The 20,614-nt window shown below is 39.8% G+C and overlaps 1 protein-coding gene across 1 annotated transcript in view; it reads right to left on the bottom strand.

The window, feature by feature from the left end:
- ATP10A (ATPase phospholipid transporting 10A (putative)) overlaps positions 1-20,614 on the bottom strand; it is a 285,446-nt gene that overhangs the window by 7,079 nt on the left and 257,753 nt on the right. Inside the window, exons 14-17 of the mRNA XM_043990920.1 lie at positions 19,644-19,971; positions 13,774-13,850; positions 8,480-8,605; positions 3,887-4,087 (exon numbers count right to left, since the gene is read on the bottom strand). Coding sequence (XP_043846855.1) covers positions 3,887-4,087; positions 8,480-8,605; positions 13,774-13,850; positions 19,644-19,971 — 732 coding nt within the window. The remainder of the gene's footprint in view (positions 1-3,886; positions 4,088-8,479; positions 8,606-13,773; positions 13,851-19,643; positions 19,972-20,614) is intronic.

Raw genomic sequence — 20,614 nt, 5'->3', positions numbered from 1 at the left:
GTATACATAAACACAGCCAGGTATACAAATATATATACACGAGTGTATGTGTGTGTATATATATGCATGTAAACATACACATATACACACAGATAATACTTGTATACTAATTTTAAAACACATGGCTATATATAACAAAACTATTTTCCCTTTGTGCATGTGCACACTGGGATATATTAGCACTGGGAAAATAAACTCTGGAAAGAAAATAATGTGTTTCCCTGAATGAATAGGCATGCTCTTTGCACTATTACTATTTCTAAACAGCTGTCAAACTCCAAGGAGAAAGGTGTAAAAGGCAACACACTCCCAGGACAAGAATGCTTTACTAAAGTCTTCTCTCTCTCACTTGGATACTGAGATTAGTTTGTGATCCCATTGGTGCAGCTACTCCTTCCACCAGTATAGACTTTTCTATCTTGATGTCCCATAGTTATCTCAAGCTTACCATACTCAAAACACAACTTATCTTTCCTGACAAACCCATTCTTCTTCCAAATGCCTCTAATTTCTGTCAAAAGCACTGCCAATCTTCCAGTCTCCAAGACTGATAATCTCAGTATTATTCTTACCTCCCCACTGTCCCTCAACCCACAATACCCAATCAGTTGATGAAGCTTGCTATTTCTACCCTTACAACATCACTCAGATAGCTACTGCCTTAATTTAGGCCTTCTCAACTAGATTATTTCAACACCTTCCCAACTACTTCACTCTGGCCCATTCTCCAAACTTCTGCCCAAGTGCTTTGTTTTGTTTTTCTTAAATTCAGGTCTGATGTAACTTCTCAACTCAGTAAAGATCAATGGCCTCCTATTGCCTTTAGGATGAAATATAAATTGATTGTTAAGTTTTTTAAAGCTTTTTGGTTTCTGTTGTTTTTTTTTTTTGCGGGGCAATAGGGGTTAAGTGACTTGCCCAGGGTCACACAGCTAGTAAGTGTCAAGTGTCTGAGGCTGGATTTGAACTCAGGTACTCCTGAATCCAGGGCCAGTGCTTTATCCACTGTGCCACCTAGCTGCCCCAAGTTTTTTAAAGCTTTTTAAAACCTGGCCCTAACCTATCTTTTCAGCCATACCAAACAGGCCAGCAGATAATCTGATAGTCCTGTACATTGTCCTTTTATTTATACTTTTGGTTTGCATCTAATTGTTTATTCATTTAACTAATAGCTACCATAATAATTCAACTAGGATTGCCCTCTGTAGTCCTAAAATAGAGCACACTACTTCTTGCCTTCATCTTTGCAACTAGCCACCCATCTTACTCGGTCTTGCCACTCCCTACTCACCTCTGTTTCAGAGAGTCGTCTTTCTTCAAGACACAAGACTACTTTCTACATAAAGTCTTTCTGGATCCCCCAATTGTTATTGCCTTTCTCCCCAACTAACTTATCCTGAACTTCTTTGTATTTATTTTCTATATACTTTTATGCATCCTTGTCTTAGAATGGAAGCTACCCTGGGGAGTAGGGATTGTTTCTTTGTGTGCCTAGCATAGTTCCTGAAATACAGTAGGTATCATCCTTGTTGAGTGATTGAGAGTTCTTATCCCTATCTTTCCAGGAATACTCTATAGGGGGATCCACCAAATACAGTAAAAGTTTTCCATTCATTAATGAATAACGAGTACCAAAGGTGGGGCAGCTAGGTGGCGCAGTGGATAAAGCACCAGCCCTGGATTCAGGAGGACCTGAGTTCAAATGCAGCCTCAGACACTAGACACTTACTAGCTGTGCGACCCTGGGCAAGTCACTTAACCCCAATTGCCTCACCAAAAAAATAAAACAAAAACAACAACAACAAAAAAAAAGAGTACCAAAGGTAGCACAGTCTGTCCATCTCTTGTTCTTGCTACATGATTGAGCCACCCCATTTTCTGTTTATATACTTATATCTTTTATACTACTTTTTATGTATTTTACGGTTTATAATCTCCTATAGTCTTATCCAAACTTATACACCCCACATATTTTCTGGGTGGCCCTTTGGGTCACTTGCAAAGCTGAATATGAGTCATACCGCTTCATAACTCAAAGCTGCATATAGAACAGCAGTGGAAAAATATTATTATTAAAGCATGGGGTGTTTGTGGTAGCACTTCTGTCACCCCTGAAAAATGTTTATCACATTTCTCTGCATAATGCATGATTCCAAAAACATTACTAAGAGAAGAAATTCATGGACAATGTGGCAGATAGTCAACAAATATTGATAGGAGCACAAAGGAGACGTGGGCTGCGCAAATCCAGAGCCCGCTTCCACTCTAGATGTCCTAACAGACCACTTGTGCCCAATATGTGATAGTGCCTTCTCAACTTGTAATGGTCTGATTGGCCATAGACAAACACAATGCATCCTGACTCCAATACTGTGATGTTACTGGCCTTTTCTGAAAACAAAGGAGAAACGACAAACAAAATATGGAAGTACACAAAGTAGCTTAACAGTGTTTGAGTTTTGGTGAACTCTCAGCAATTACTGAGCATTCTCTAAAGCTCATTTACTTTGTAAATAAAATTCCAAGTGACTTTGGAAAGTCAACAATCTGATGAAGCCTGGAGTGTGCTCCCAGTGAGAAAAGAAGCATGTTAATAGAGAAGTGTACTGTTAGTTCATGGGTAAAGAAACACAGACACAGACAGAAATATACATGCACACATGTGTGCATATGTGGAAAAGAATCTATGGGTTTGGAAAAGGTAACTCTCAATGGTTCAAAAGAAAGATGAAAGCACTTAAAAGGATTCCCTGACTTTCAAAAGGAGATGGGAGGGGCAGCTAAGTGTCCCAGTGGATAAAGCACGGGCCCTGGATTCAGGAGGACCTGAGTTCAAATCCATCCTCAGACACTTCACACTTACTAGCTGTGTGACCCTGGGCAAGTCACTTAACCCTCATTGCCCCACAAAAAAAAGGAGATGGGAATGTATACCAAAGATAAAATACAACATAGACACTTCTCCAGAGAAAGAAATGAAATCAACGTCCGGCTTCTTAAAGAAAATCTGCATGTGGATACAGACTTGCAGATGGTTTAAAAAAAAATCTTTTAGTCCTCAAAATCATCCTTTGGTCTGCCACGTCTATATTGGCCACATTTACATTCATCAGACCCATGCTGCTCTTCTCATAGTTATTCCCACATCCTCCTCCAGGCTCCATATTATTAGGTACAAGCATCTGTCTGTCTACAGTAAATACGCTGAGGGATACCCTGTTAGACACAGCTTCCCATGAAAATCATATAAAATGGGACTGCAAAGAGAGAAGTATAGTCAAGTTTATTAGGGGAAAGGACTCTGCATTAATGAAAAGTCTGAATTACAGAACTCAAACCAAGCCAATAAGGTGCGATCCCCAGGAGATACCCTTAAGACATAGGCTTCAGTGACTAGGCGAGAGTGATTTGTTAAGAATAACTGTGGATTTGTGGTTTGTGGTGGTATCTGAATTAAGGAAGTGTGACTGTATGCTAAATTTCTTTTAGGCTCACTGTCTAGTTATCATAGGACTCTCAACTCTGGTTTCTGTTATGTTTTGGGCATGAGGCCCAGTGCTAACTTCCATGACTATTTTAATACACTATAAGATTAAACAAACAATCCCTTTCCCCTTTCCTCCCCCCATTCAGATGCATTTTATACATAGTCATTTTCATATTGTATCCCTCTTTAGAAAGTGATCTCCCGGAGGGAAGGAACTATGTGTTTGCCTATCTTTGTATCCCCACTGCACTAAGTATAGTGCCTGAGATATATTAGGTGCTTAATAATTGCCTGTTGGCTGATTGATCTAATGTGTGGGTAAAAATGTGGTCATTTCCAGGGAAGAGAGTATTTCTGTAGGGAGCAAATGGTAAAGACACAGGAAGAGCGAGGGTTTACCTCCATGTTCTGTCCACTTTTGTAGAGCTGAGGGATGGCAACCAAAATTTCAGCTGGAACATCTTTATCAAGCACTCCAGTAATTAATTGGGGAAGTGATGAGAACAATAAATTAAAGAAGATCAAAAACCACTGATCGATCATGGAAGACCCAGAGAATCCACAGTAAAACTGGTACCAGAACAGAAGGGCCACAAACATCTGCAGGCAAAAGAGACGGTTATGCTTTTGGTTAATAAGAAGGCCAACTTTTCTTTCAGTTATTAATAATACTCTTCATCAAGAATCTTTAAAGGCTTCCCAGGAATAAAAAGTAAAGGGTAAAACCCCACAGACAAGTAAAAGAATCACTCATCATCAACAGGCAAATGAAAGAACATTGCATTCTAAAATTAATAGCACTGGGAAAATAGAGGCAATTTGGAGAGGTGGAGGCTGTTGTGACTGAAGAGTAACTGATTATTTTGGCAAGAATAAACAACACTGAAATGAATGGCATGCCATTAGATAAAAAGGCCATCAGAAGAAAGGTATTTATTATTTATTTTTATAATGATAACAACCAAATGATTTCTATTAATACTACAATATTTCAAGGATATGTCACTTCACTGGTTATTCATTCTATGACCTAGGCTCCTACTACACTAAAATTGTCTTCAAGGGTTTCCTAAAGAAAATAAAAATTGTGCCTCAAAGCCAACATGGTGGCAAATCTCTCTGAACTAAGCAAGATGATGTTTACTTAGACAAGAGATATGAGTATCTCTTTTCTGGTTGGAACTTGAGGACTTTGGGGGGGGGGCAATGAGGGTTAAGTGACTTGCCCAGGGTCACACAGCTAGTAAGTGTCAAGTGTCTGAGGCCAGGTTTGAACTCAGGTCCTCCTGAATTCAGGGCTGATGCTTTATCCACTTTGCCACCTAGCTGCCCACAGAACTTGAGGCCTTTTGAGCTTAGTCAGCATTCCTAGAACAGGTCTACCTTCTAGAACTGGGGTTTGCCTTCATGCCAGGAAGAGACATCAAGGACACCTTGAATGCAGGGATTATGACATATCCTTGAAATACTGTGTGAGGCTTGACAAGTGACCATGTCTACAAACCTCAGTTCAATCATTTGTTAAATAATCCTTGCAGTGCCTATACATCACTGCTAAGATTCTATGTTTCCTCATACTGATTTAAATTTTTTTTTTAATGAGGGGTAGGATGGGAGGAGGAATGGAGTAAATAGGAAGAGAAAAGAAAACATCATTTTGCTAAAATACACACACAGACACACACACACAGGATTTCAGGGATTATTAACAGGAACATTGGTAAATTTGCTTTGTAAATATTATATCTACCTCTTATAACTTAGAGAGGGGCATTCTGGTGATGAGATTAAACATCACTGACTTAATTATGTCAGTACTGGGGGTGGGAGGAAGTGGTGTGGAGAAAAAGGGGTTGTGAAAGAGGAACATTAAGCAGGAAAACCTGATGAGAGAGGTAGCAATGTGTGCTAGTGAGACATATGGACAAGAAGTCAGAAGACTTCAACTTTCTGCTTCTGGTTCCTCTACTTGCTAGCCATATAACCTTGGGGAAACTGGTATCTGTAAGTTAAGTGATTTGCCCATCTCCAAAATAAAGATAATTAGACCCACTTTGTCTCCCTCACCAAGGTGGTATTATGTATCAAATCAGAGAAGGTTCATGAATGCTTTGAAAAACTGTATGTTGCTATATAAATCTAAGTTATTATAATCAAGAATAGAGGTGATGATGATGCCATTCAAAAAGTATATGCTGATGGGGCAGCTAGGTGGCGCAGTGGATAAAGTACCGGCCCTGGATTTGGGAGGACCTGAGTTCAAATCTCACCTCAGACACTTGACACTTACTAGCTGTGTGACCCTGGGCAAGTCACTTAACCCTCATTGTCCCGCCCCCCCAAAAAATATATGCTGAACAAAAGGATGTATGGTGAGACTAAGGGATAATAAAAAACAACTGCTAGCAAATATATATATATATATATATATATATATATGTATATATATATATATATATATATGAATATGAGAGAGAGAGCATACGTGCGCACACTTTAAGGTTTGCAAAACGCTTTACAGATATTCTCATTGTATCTTCCCAACAATCCTGGGTGAAGTGTGCTATGGTTAGCCCTATTTTACAAATTAGGAAATTGAGGCAGATACAAATTAAGTGACTTTCTAAGGGACTACACAGGTGATTAGTGCCTGAGGCAAGGAATTCAGATCTTCTAGATCAGGGCTTCTTAAACTTTTTCTACTTGCTACCCCTCTTTGCCCAAGAAATTTCTATGTGACCCCAGGTATATAGGTATATAAAATAGGTATACATAGCCTTTTAGTAGTGACAAATTTTTTTGCAACCCACACATTCAGTTATGCGACCCCATATGAGTCACAACCCACAGTTTAAGAAGCTTTGTTCTAGACTCAAAGTACAGCATTCTATCCGTTGTGCCACGTAGCTGCCTGGATATGACAGAGGTATAGCTCACTGATACCCACAAAATACTTAAAAACAAACAAATTTTTAAAAAATCCCAGTGGATGGGCTCCTGTGCTTTGGGTAGATCTTCCATGGAGGATCTATGGGAGATATAGGCAAGACTTTCACAGGATGAAAAACTGTGCATGAGTTTCCATCTGCACACCTGAAGGGTACTTATATTGTAGAGATGACTAGTCCAGTGAAATATTGCAGTAAAACATACAACCATCTTCAAAGCTCATTTTAACCAATAGCTTAAATTTCCTATTCCCAGAACATTGCTTTAGCCCATACAGCTAAGTGGTGGCAAAATGGATGGCTTTTGATTTCTGTTTTTTTCCTTTCTTCTTCTCACTGTCCCTTCCTCTCCATTCCCTCCCCTCTCTCCCACCATATTAATGAATCATTTATTGAGGAGAGAAAGAGGTAAAGCAGGAACCTGGATAATTGAGAATTTTCTCTAGTACCAAAAAGCCTCCTTCTCATACCTTTGTTGCTATGGAAACTTTTCTCTTCTGTTCCTTTCTGGAAAGGGAAGCCAGCCTATTTCTGAAACTAATGAATTCCTCATTCTAGGAGGCAAAGCAGTTACCCTTGAACTCCTCAAGTCAATTAAGTACTTGTTAACAAAAGCCACCAAAACATATAAAGAAAAAAAAGACACCCAGTTCTTTCCTCCTTTCTGTCATCCCCACTGAATAGAACATTTGTCTTGGGTGGGAAGAGGTTGACTCCTCTCCTAGTGGCACTTTTAAGCCTTTATTTCTTAAATGTTATAGGCTTTATCCTATATTGTCAGTGGAATTTTAATTAAGCATTCTAGAATGTTAGACCTGGAAGAGACATGAGAGATCATCTAGCCAAACTCCTGCATGAAGCAGATGAGGAAACAGAAGCTAGACACAAAGCAGAGTCAGGAGTAAAATAACCTGGCTTTCACAATCCTGATTAAGAGCTTCAGGGCTCTTGGATAAACAAATGCTGAGAACTATCTTTACATGTAACTGGAAAAAACAATAAAATACTTTTTATCAGAAAAAAGAGCTTCAGGGCTATCTATGTCTTTTTTCTTTCTGAGAGGTTTCGAATCAGTTTCCGTTTAAGTAGCGCATAGTAGGTATGCAATACAAATTTGTTGAGTTACTGAATGAAAGAGCAATCATTGCTAACTGATACAAGGGGAGGGAATACCAAGGGATGCAATGGTCCAGACTGAGTATGTGCTCTAAGGGAACAGCAAACTCATCTGAATTAATATTTTGGGCTAAACATTTCAAATTAGACATGCCCTGTTTGGTTCTGAATGGCTCTTGTACTTATCCGCTTGAAGAAATGTGGAAAAATGTCAAGGAAAGCAAAGGAAAGAAAGTTTATTTCCAAGCATCCAATGTGAAAAAATGAAGATTCCAGTATACATGGTGTACTGGAGAGAGAGAGAGAGAGAGAGAGAGAGAGAGAGAGAGAGAGATGGCGCATTGGAGGCTGAGGGACCTGACCTCGAATCCCATCTCGAGCTACTGACTTTGCTGTATGACTTGGGTAAGTCACGTTGCCTCTTTCTGAACCGGAGTGTGGTGGTTAGTAGCCAGTTTTCTCATTTGTAAAATGAGAAGGTCTCACAAAAAGACTTCTGAGGTCTCATCTACCTACCTACAAATCTATGACCCTCTTTACTGACCGAAGTTTAGAGAATTGCAAAATGAAATACAGCAAAGAGAAAAGCATCCCTTCACCCTTTTCCCAATGATATACAAAGATCTTGGTATTTCTACATCGTGTATCTAGTCAGTTAGATTGATATGAAAGGTACTGGATGCCCTGGGAAGAAACCTTTGTGAAGACAGGATATTTATTTTTCCATCACTTAATTTTCACATTCAACAACAAGCAGTATCTGACTTTGTACGAAACCCACCCAGCCTGTGGGTGATGGCAAGCTTTCTTTCAGCTGTCACTTTCTTGCTTACAAACCAGTTTTCAGGTTGTGACCTAATCTATGTTTCATACAAAATAAACACAGGAGGCATTCAGCGTCCCTTTGAGAGCCGAGACAAACTCCTACCGCATTTTTGTAGAAGAAATATAGCACCATATTAGCAAGTCGGGAGTAGCACCAATGACCATGAACAAGCAGAAGTTTCTCCAATTGTCGGAACCTTGGGACTGCAAAATCGCTGGCCATCACCGCCTTGAAAGGGAAAAAGCCAAAATTAATATTGGATTATAGAACTGAAAATCACATCTGCTACATATTGCCAATGTGGAAACTTCACAGAAACAAGCCATAAAAAGATTACATTGATTTACTTTTTTTCTGGACCTGTGGTTTCATCTGTGAAAAGATGCCCCCCCTACCAGAGTACACAGGCAACTTCTCTGAAACTTGGTCTTAAGAGTTGTTTTAGGGGGCAGCTAGGTGGAGCAGTGGATAAAACACCGGCCCTGGATTCAGGAGGACCTGAGTTCAAATGTGGTCTCAGGCATTTGGCACTTACTAGCCGTGTGACCCTAGGCAAGTCACTTAACCCTCATTGCCCCACAAAAAAAAATAAATACATGCATACATGAAAAGTAATAAATGAAAGAAAGAATGAATGAATAAATAAAGAGTTGTTTGGGGGCACTGACTTGGACAGGGTCACACGCCAGTATGTGTCACAATTGAACCCAGTTCTTTCTGTGTCCAAAGCCAGCTATTTAGCCACCATTGATCACGGACTCTACTCAGCATAAGTCGTCGTCTTTTTTCTTTTTGACATGAGTGCAAATCTAATTACTCTAAGTTGATTTCCCCCATACTCCTGCTAACATCCTTAGTGAATTACTTTAGAACAAGGAGGCAAAAGGAGAAAGTGAATTCCAACCACTGTATTGTCCAAAATTATGCATGATAAATGAAAAAGATTCCTGCAACAGACAAATAAAACCTATAGCACAGATAAAAAAATTAAGAAATACACAATAAATCCATGTTAAAGAATTACTTTGTTCTTATTTGAAAATGCTAGCTATAGTACAAAGACTAATAACATTACTTTTAGGGTCTTAGTTCCTCTAAGCTACTAAATACATCCAAAAGAGGCAAATTTGGGGTTTGGGTTATTTTATTCCTTTGATCTATCTAGTTCTCCTCTTGAAATAAAAAACAAAATGTATTTTTCCTATGTGAAGATGACTCATTGCTCATGGGTTAAGATGTGTGCTTCAGGTTGGTTTTCTAATAGTAATGATAGGTTTGTGTAGTAATAGAATCTCAACACTGGAAGAGAACTTTGAGAGCATTTAAGTAACCAGGAATTCTTCACCTAAAGTCTGTGAATTTCTTTAGGAGAAAAAAAAATAGAACTAGTTCAGTATAATTGGTTTCCTTTGTAATCATGTCTATTTTATGTATTTAAAAACATTTGGAGATGCCCTCATTTAAACATGAGAAAATCATGTACCCAAGGTCACAAAACCAACTGGTGGCCGAGGTGGGAAGAGAGCACAGAGCTCTGGATTCCCAGTCAACTGATGTCCCTTGTGACTCCATGTCATGCACTGCCCACATAGCTATTTGAGTCTATACTTGTATTTCATCAGAGTAGCAATGACTTCTGTTTGAAGCTTAATGGGTTTTTGGTTATTGTTGGGGTTTTTTTGTTTGTTTTTTTTTTGCATGGGGCAATGAGGGTTAAGTGACTTGCCCAGGGTCACACTTGAAGCTAATATTCTAATCAGGAACAGAACACTTCATGTCAGTGTCATATCCTAAACAACCAAGCTAACTGGTGCTGACAAAACAGGGTGCTATATCTCCCTTATTTTGAAACAAGATAAGAGCAACCCTTCTCTATTGTATAGATTTCTCCAATATGCCCAATATGATGAATTTCTTCGCTTGAATAACAAACAAAATGAAATGGGGGGAAAAAAGGTAGGAAAAACTTTCTAGTAATCCTTCTAGGGCCACAACACCATGGAAAGCCAATGGAAATTTTTCTATTTTAACTGATTCTATTATCTTCAACTAATGCCCAAGGGGGTAAAATAAGTGTGCCCCTTGGTAAAAGAGAATAAAAAATTCCTGTCTTGCTCACCCCAAAAGGTCTATTTTTCCAGTAGCCTATATCCTCTTGACAGCTGTAGGTACCAATAGAAAAGCTCAGTTATATCATTTTTTTTTAGGCAATGGGGGTTAAGTGACTTGCCCAGGGTCACACAGCTAGTAAGTGTCAAGTGTCTGAGGCCGGATTTGAACTCAGGTACTCCTGAATCCAGGGCCAGTGCTTTAACCACTGTGCCATCTAGCTGCCCCAGTTATATCATTTTCAAGGCAGGAATTATATATATTTTTCCTGTCAAAATAAGGTTACATTGATATTTTCAAACTCAGTCAAAAGGAAAAAGTTTAAAAATAACCTGAAATTCCAAACTTTGAATGTTTGAGAATCTTCGCATGATGGTGCTCCTTTTCATGGTAGGAGACAGAGCAACAACGAATTCAGAGGTTCATCTCTGGTCATTACACACACTAGAGCTGGCTCTCTAAGATGGCACATACTCTGAGTACACAAACTCTTGCTAGCTGCTTCTCTTTTAAGATTGATTATAGTAGATTTGCTTTATTTTTTTCTTTTTCTTTTTTTTTTTTCAGGGCAATGAGGGTTAAGTGACTTGCCCAAGGTCACACAACTAGTACATGTCATGTGTCTGAGGCCGGTTTTGAACTCAGGTCCTCCTGAATCCAGGGCTGGTACTCTATCCACTGCACCACCTAGCTGCCCCCTAGATTTGCTTTCTTGCTCACATTTTCCCTAGTCTACAGTATATGTAATCTGACCTCCCTGAGGACAAATCAAAAGAAATCAGGAGGTCATGACATGGCCAGTCTTTTGGCAGGAGGCAGCAGCCCTAGGACAGAGGCTTTCCTAGATAATAATGCACATGAGGCATTAGCGCAGGGTGGTGAACTCTCAAGGAAATATCGATTCAGGCTCTGCCGCTAAAGTCCTGCTGGTGTTAGTTAATATGGGAGACTATTTATTTGTTATCTGAGAGCTTTACTGGCTTCAGTTTCCTTGTCAGGCAGTCAGCCAGCATTTATCAAGCATCTACTATGCACTAGGCACTGCACGAAACATGGGATACAAAGAAAGGCAAAACAGTCATCTCCCAAACCGAAAACCAGGAGTCCTTGAATTGTAGGACTCGTGTTATGACCGACGCTGCCCCCCCCCCAATACACCATAAATTAGGGATACGGAAGGCACTGAGTTTGAGAAGAAAAGATTTATAAAAGGTGAGACTTTAACTGCGACTTGAAGGAAGCGAGGAGGTAGAGAGGAAGACAAAGAGGGTGTGTGTTCTAGACACGGTGGACAAAGAAAGCTCAGAGTCAGGAAATGTGTCTTGTTCAATGAACGGCAAGCAAGCCAGTGTCACTGGATGAAAGTATATGTGGTAGGAAGGAAGGTGGAAGAAGACTAGAAAGGTAGCAAAGGCCCAGGTTATGCAGAACTTTGAAAGTCAAATAAGAGATATCATATGAGATCCTGAAGGTAACAAGGAGCCACTAGAGTTGATTGAACAGGGAGGGTAATATGGTTAGACCTACATTTTATGAGGGTAGCTAGGTAGTAGAGTGGATAGAGCATCAGACCTAGAGTCAGGAAGACCCGAGTTCAAATCTAGCCTCAGACACTTAATAGCAGTGTGACCCTGGGCAAGTCACTTGACCCTGTTTGCTTCAGTTTCCTCATCTGTAAAATGGTGTGAAGGAGATGGCAAACCACTCCAGTATTTTTGCTAAGAAAATCCCAAATAGGGTCACAAAAAGTCAGAAGTAAGAGAAGGAGAACAAGAACGAGACTACTTTAGGAAGATCAGTCTGACAATGACTAGAGCATGGATTGTTGTGGGGAGAGACTTGTGGCTGGGAGACCTGAACCAGCAGGATACTGTACTAGGTATAAGGTTATAAGGGCCTGCACCAGGGTTGTGGCAATGTCAGAGGAGAGAAGTGAGATATTACTTAAGGAGAAATGAGAGGACTTGGTATGATAGGGGAAGTGAGGCAGGGAAGAAACAAAGTAAAGCAACAAGGATGATATCCAGATGGTAAGCCCGAGTGACTATGAGGATGGTGGGACCTTCGGTGGTACAGTAATGGGGAAGTTAAGAAGAGGGGAAAAGGTGGGATTACGGGGAATTCCAAGATTCCATCTAGCTCTAATAATTCAGTCATTCAGATAACCAAGAGCTGACAATAATTCTGCTACTACCGCACCTACAACAATCACAAATTTTCTAATTCTTAGTAGATTTGCAAATGCTAAGGTGACAAAAATGTCACCTTGGTACAGTGGAGAGAGACCTGAATTTAGAGTCAGAGAACCCAGATTCAAATCCTGCTCATTTGACCTATGTACCTCAATCAAATACTTGACCTCCCTAGGCCTCAGTTTCCCCATGTGTAAAATGAAGGGGTTGATGTGGATGACCTCAAAGATCCCTTCTAGCTGTATTGTATTATGATTCTATAAGCTTGTTATAATTGAGGTCAACGAAAGCGGGCAATCTTTTAGGTCCAACAAATCTTTACATAAGTCAAAGCGGCAAGGAGCCCTCTTTGTGTGTCAGATTCAATCATGGAAGAGATCATTTTTTTTCAAATCACTACTGTGGTGCCAGGAATGCTAAATATGCCTTCAAAGGGAAGCACCATAATTCAGAAAGAAAGTCTTCCTTTAGAAAAGTCAATTGTTCATAACACACATAGATATGGGTAGTTGTACTTTTGTATAGGATAGGGTTGGGAAGTGGGCCTGTGATTTCACAGGTATATCAAACTTCCAGATGAGGAAATCCCTTCTCCCAATACAGTTCAGCACTTTTCCCACAACTTAATTGTCTTTAGAGAGTAACTTAAGAGTACTGAGAAGTTTGGTGACTTGTCCAGGGTCACACAGCCAGTCTGTGTCAGAAGTGGGATTTGAACCCCGGATTATTAGACCCCAAGGGTAGTATTTTATCCACTATACTTCCCTGCCTCTCAAGTACTTTTGTATAGTTATGGAAAATATGCAAATTGGAGGATTGTTAAATATGTCAAAACTTTCTATTTCTTTTCTCTCATAATCAACCTAAGAGGAAAATCAGCTTATCGTACTAGGGGGCTGTGAACTTGTTTATTTGAGAAGAAATACAAATTGTCATTTCATCTCATAAGGACAAAATCCAAAGGAGAAGCCTATAGGATGTTTTCAATGGTTTCTTCAGCCGCTCCCTGTCAAGAAGTGACCTTTTCAGAACAAAAGCCCCATTGGCAATCCCTTGATTATTTGTTTCCCTAGAAATACTCTTCAAAGATATTACCTGCATGCCCTCTTGACCAGAGATTCCCACACCAACATCAGCTACTTGGATCATGCTGACATCATTGGCTCCATCACCTAGAAAAAAAAAAAAAAAGGTCAGAACTATTTGAATGTAGATCTGGTTGTGAACTCAAATAAACACAAAAGGTTCCATACTTTAGAGCATTTCTCTTCCTGGATGATATAAAGGCTTCTTTCCAACACTACATGGATGGGAGAAGCAGGGGTTCTTTGCAGATGATAAATGCTTTAGAATCCAGTATCTGGTCTGGTACACCTTTAGGTGATGGTGTAAAACCAGTATAGTACTGTGGCTTTGTCTTATGTATTATGTATTATTGGACCAGAATGGCCTTAAGAGTATTCCTTGGGTTATTCCTTTTAGTAACTTGCTAGAAAATTGTGTTTAATCCCATAAAAACAAAACTATGGGGCAGCTAGATGGCTCAGTAGATAAAGCACTGGCCCTGGATTCAGGAGAACCTGAGTTCAAATTTGACCTCAGACACTTGACACTTACTAGCTGTGTGACCCTGGGCAAGTCACTTAACCCTCATTGCCCCACAAAAAAACCCCAAAAAACCAAGACTAAAAAGTTTAGTTTTTTTTTAATAGAATGTTGGAGCTGGGAGGAATCTTAAAGAGTCCAACCTCCTCATTTTAGACAGAGAAACCATAGTTCAGAGATTTAAATTGCCTAACTTAGGTTCACACTTGGTTCAATGGCATAGGCAAGTCTTGAATAACAGAATCTTAGAGAAAGGAGGAACCTTAGAGGTCATCAATTCTAACTCAACCTTATTGTTGTTACATTTTTCAGTTGTCTTACTCTTTGTGACCCCATTATTTTGGCAAGGTTTTTCTTGGCCCAGAGTGGTTTGCCATTTCCCTCTCCATCTCATTCTACACATGAGGAAACTGAGGCAAAGAGGGTTAAGTGACTTGTCCAGGGTCATACAGCTAGTACATGTCTAAGGACAGATTTGAACTCAGGTCTTCTCGACTCCAGGCCTGACACTCTTTCCACTGTGCTACCCAGCTGCCCATCTAACTCAACCTATCATTCAGGGATTCCTTTTGTATTCTCTTTAAGGAGATGATCATCTAGCCTGTTCTAGAAGGTATCCAATAATGGATACCCCACTACTCTGAGATAGCACATTCTAGTTATTTAAATGTCTACTTTGAATTATAATCTGCCATACTATCACTTTCTCGTTTTGCTCTTTGCACTTACAGAATTAAGTCTACTCTTTTTTCCACACAACAAATTTTAACATATCTGAAGGCATTCATCACTTTAAGTCTTCACCAAATTTAACATGTCCCATTTTCTTATGATTTTTCACATATTATTTCTAGAATCTTTACTTGTTCTTTTAAGTCTCTGGACACTTTCTAGTTTATTGCATTTCTTTTTCTTTTCTTTTTTTTTTTTAGTTCTTTTTTTTCCCCCTGGATTTGGAGATCTTCTTCTATCATGAGTTCCCTGGAACTCTTCTGTACCATTGCATTGGTGAGAAGAATATAGTCCATCACAGTAGATCAACACTCAACGTTGATGATACTGTGTACAATGTTCTTCTGGTTCTGCTCATCTCACTCATCATCAGCCCACGCAAGACCCTCCAGGTTTCTCTGAACTTCCCCTGCTCATCATTTCTTACAGCACAATAGTATTCCATTGTATTCATATACCACAACTTGTCCAGCCATTCCCCAATTGATGGGCATCCCCTCAACTTCCAATTTCTTGCCACCACATACAGAGCAACTATAAATATTTTTGTACATGTGGGTCCCTTTTCCCTTTCCATGATTTCTTTGGGAAAAAGACCCAAAAGTGGTACTGCTGGGTCAAAGGGTTTGCACAGCTTTATCACCCTTCGGGCATAATTCCAAATTGCTCTCCAGAATGGTTGGATCAGTTCACAGCTCCACCAACAATAGTTTATTGCATTTCTTAAAACACTGTAGCCATGGGGGCAGCTAGGTGGCGCAGTGGATAGAGCACCGGCCCTGGAGTCAGGAGTACCTGAGTTCAAATCCGGCCTCAGACACTTCATACTTACTAGCTGTGTGACCCTGGGCAAGTCACTTAACCCCAACTGCCTCACAAAAACCAAACCAAAACAAAACAAAAACCAAAAAACACTGTAGCCATGATTGAACACAGAACACCAGACATGGTAAGACCAAGAAAGAATTCATCACGGTTACTGTGTCTATGGATCTGGACCTTATATGTCAATGGAGGCAGCATGATGAGGTGGGAACAGTTTTAGATTTTGAACCCTTCTTAAAACAATGCTTTTAATTGCTTAATATAAAATACATAGGAAACCAATTATATTGAGATAGTTATCAAAATATCAAACAGTTCACAAGACTGAGTTAAGATATTCTGATTTAGTTTAATCCTTTTATTATACAGACAAGAAAACTGTGAACCAGGGAGGCTAATGGGTTGACCAATGAATGGTAGTTTAATGTTAGTACTCTCAAAAAATTTACAGGACTTTGCATCTCTAGAAACCAGTTTAACTGGTGTGATAGGGTCAACCATCCACCAGAGTTCTCTTCCTCTTTCTTTCCACCTTTCCCTATAAATTAAGCTAGTTTTACCCTTACCCCCAAAACTACAAAGCTATCCCAAAGACTTAATTGGCCCAGTGGACTAAGGCTTAAGTCGTGCCATCTTTGAAACAGCTTCCTGATGGTCTCTGGCCTTAAAGGCCCACCCACATGAAGTCTGGCAGCTGTCCCCAAATTGGAAAGAGTCGCCATACTACAACCCTGCTGATTAGATGGTTTCCATAGGGAGGCAAGGGAAAGGCAGGGTCAGCTACCCAAATTAAGTGCTGCAGTGTGGAACAGCCTTTCTATGCTATGGCTAAGTAAAAACCTCTTTTTCTTAACTGTTGAACCACCCATGGATGCCTCCTTTTGTTCTAAAATGAAACTTTAAACAGGGGAGGAGCATGAGTCAGGCTCAGAGAGTGATTCAGCCAAAGTCACACAATTAATAAGTAGCAGAACTAGGAGTGACAGCCAGATCTTCCAGATCCATCTGTGTAGTCACAGAAGATAGGGAGGGGAAGCGGAGAATTTCCATCAGAATCTTTCTATGTGGTAGAACCCAACAAAGCTTGTGTTCCACAAGCAGGGCTTTAAAAGCTCCATCGTCTATGGTAGCAGGGGTGGCCCACTGTACCAGGGGACATCTGGTAAAGTGAGTGAAGGCCGTTGCTATCAATAGAAGACGAAGGGGCCTTTCTGAAAGTTTTGTTCAGGGCCTGAAAAGACAAAGTCCCTCCATTACACGTTTATCATCTGGCTCCCACTCTTTAGCATTGCCTCAGCTATGACTATATCCACATGAAGTTGATAGTGAAGTGCTGATTTTCCCTTTTAAAAGTCTTATCTCTTACTGGTCATAGACAGTCTTGACCATAGTGGGTGGAACAGGAGAAATGATATATTCTTTAACCTGATTATGAAATCACAGGGTCAGCACCCAAAAGCAATACTCCTTTTGTAAAAATAGGCTGGGCTGAGAGTCTGAAGAGATGATAATGCTAATTAGGCAGGCATGGTGTGCTTCCCACCCACCCCCCAAGCCCTGATTTATTTTTAATACTTGCAAAAAGCATGATAGGATCTGTGATTATAAGTGATCAGTGAAGATATTACATTTCAGCCTCAAGATTTCTTTTGAGTGTGACTCATATCACTATGGAGACAAACTTGTTTGATCTCTTAGAAATCATATTTTCCCCCACAAAACTTTCTCTTGCTTAAAAAAGGGAAAAAAAGTATTTAACGTTGAGATAAAAGTTTAGAGCTAAAAGAGGTCTTAGTTCATTGCCTTTATTTTACAGATGAAGAAACAAATCCAAAAAGGGAAGTGACTTGCCCAAGTTCACACAGAGTTAGCAAGGCCTGGAGTCAGGATCTAAACCCAGTTTCTCTGACTCCAAAGACAGCCCTATATCCACTAGATTATTCTTCATTCCTGTGATTTCAGGCCATTCTGTGCTTTACTTCTTAACCCCAAGTCATCTAGCCACTAATCATCTTGCTGTTGTGCTTCGTTTCCTTATAGTTCTAGAAGCATATTCAGATTAACCCTTCCACTATTCCTTGATGAGTAGGTCAATCTACCCTTTGGCCCCATCCCAGTAATATTCTGGCCCAAAGTGTCCTACTTTGGCCACTACTTCCTTAAATGTGTTGTCTCCCCCTATTAGAGTTTAAGTTTCTTGAGGGCAAGAACTAGTACATATTAAGTGCTTGACAAAAAAAATATTTTTATGAATTCATTGAGATTTAGAAGTTTCGAGTTATTGCCACAGAGAAAATTTGGCCTCATGGAAGACAGACTGGGATGTTTTAAGGAGTCTAGTCCATCTCATCTCAAGTTAATTGAGATGAAATTTCACCATTTGGGATTTGGGTTAATAATGTGCTTTCCAAAAAGGCAAATTTCCTAAGCAGTGATCCTATCTTGATGCTAATAAGCTCAAACAGGGGCTGTCCTCCCAACAACTGTCTGAGTGTAACAGGATGGAGAGAATGGACCTTTTTAATAAAAAGGATGGAGGAGAATTTTGAAACTTCTAGTTGTAGTGGTGGGGAAGAACCGGTTATCAGAAAGGAAAGGCTGCCAGAGAGCAGTAGAGAGTCTGGATATTTGTGGAGGGAGGAAGGAAAGAACCCTAAAAGATGAGAGAGGGAAATAGAGGGATGTAGAAGTACAGCACAGCAACTTGCCTATTTCCTGATTTTGCCTAGGCTTGGTCTTATCCAAAGATGAGGAAACATGCTGAGAGAGAGAAAGTGACTTGGGTGAAGTCACACAGGCAATAAGTGACAACGGCACTTACAGATAACCTTATCTATGGTATTGACTACCTGAGCTGACTTGGTAAGGGGCAGCTAGATAATGAAATGGATAGAGGGCTGAGATTATGGTCAGGAAGACCTAAATTCAAATGCAGCCTCAGACAATTAACCCTTAACTAGCTGTGTGACCTTGGGAAAATCCCTTGTTGGTCTCAGTTTATTCATATGTAAAATGTGGATAACTGCCCCTTCTAGTGAGGGAAAGGTGTGTGGTAAGAATAAACTGAGATAATATTTGTAAAGCACTCTGCAAACCTCAAAGCATTATTAAATGCTATCACTATGACTAATCTACTCTACCACCCTCCAAAGCCAGAGGGCAAGTTCTACATTCTGTTTTCTTATTGACATATTAATATATGCCAATAGCTGTTGCTACCATGTTTTATGTGTTATATGTGTTCAAAATACACCTGGATCCTTTGATTGTGGAACGGAGGTCCCCTTGAACTGCTGAAGGCTAATGCCACAAAACACTGCATTCAAGCAGGTGCAATTAAGGTTTTGAATATGGATGAGTGGGTCCAACCATGACCTTTGGGTCTGTTGTTTGAAACATCATTCTTGCTATCTTCAGAGAATTATATGACTAAAGGCTTGGCCTTCTTGCAATGAACATTTTACCACAGCAAACTGTAATGATTTTATCCTAAGGTGTGGAAAGGTTAGGAGCTACCTTAATAGAAGGGTTACCTACAATACAAAATAGAAATGCTGAAGAAAGCATTCATCTTCTGTTGGCTACTACTCATCACACGCTCTGGCAATTCTACTGTAATGGGCGTAATTTTATAAACGAATTAGGAAGTTGTTTATTTGTTTGTTTAAATTGAGGGAGATTTGATTGTGGTCCAGAATAAAGAACAAAAATGTCATTTTGCACTACGACTTTGAAAAAGGGGTGAGGAAGTCTACACCAGGAAGACCCATCCATTATTCATTCAGCCTATTGTTCATACTTGCCTATTGCCAAGGTCATGGCTTTCAATTTGTTTCTGACCAGCTTTACCACCATGCTCTTTTGTAAGGGAGTAGATCGACAACAGAGAACGGAACGGCACCTCTTGGCTAGGGAAAGAAATTTATCTTCCAAAGTCTTGTCCAGAGCATACGCCAGGGTTTTCCCATCGATCACAAGGCCTAGGTTGGGTCGTGTGGCAACCGATGGGGAAGGTGGGTAGAGAGAGGCAAACCCAATGTTCACCTTCCCGACACATTTCTTCACTTCACTGTTTGAAAACTTTGACTCCACATAGTATAAACATTGTTCCAATAAAGCAGCACATGTTTCCTGAAACAAAATAAACAAACAAAAGAAAAAGCAAAAAATCATAACTGAATACCAAAAGCAAAACAGCAATAGGATCTAAAGAAAAACGTATCCATTATGAATTTACCTAACAGATATACTAAATGTCTTATAACAAATTGTGGTCTGGAATGAAACTTGAGGTACAGATTTTTTTTTGGGGGGGGGCTGGGCAATGAGGGTTAAGTGACTTGCCCAGGGTCACACAGCTAGTAAGTGTCAAGTGTCTGAGGCCGGATTTGAACTCAGGTACTCCTGAATCCAGGGCTGGTGTTTTATCCACTGCTTCACCTAGCTGCCCCGAGGTACAGATTTAAGAGCTTTTCGAAAATAACATTGAACTGTTCCTTTATCATCTAAGAATTTAGACCAATTATTTATTTGTACCACAGTGATGGATACTGCAATTCTTCATTATGGGAAATCTCATAATTCAGTTCAGTCAACATTACTAAACACTTTATCTAGAGGTGGGTGGGATTAAAAATTAAAAATTAATTAGGATATGAGCTCTTTCATGATAGAGTTTATGATATAGTTTGGTTGGAGGGAAGGGGAAAAGATAAGAAGTATGTGTGTATGTATGTATATTCATATGCATATGTATGTATATACATATGTATAT

This window comes from Dromiciops gliroides, chromosome 3 (genome assembly GCF_019393635.1).
Source record: "Dromiciops gliroides isolate mDroGli1 chromosome 3, mDroGli1.pri, whole genome shotgun sequence".
NCBI classification, from domain to species: domain Eukaryota; kingdom Metazoa; phylum Chordata; class Mammalia; order Microbiotheria; family Microbiotheriidae; genus Dromiciops; species Dromiciops gliroides.
The sequence above is the reverse complement of the archived record's forward strand: the minus strand, read 5'-3'. Positions and strand labels throughout refer to the sequence as shown.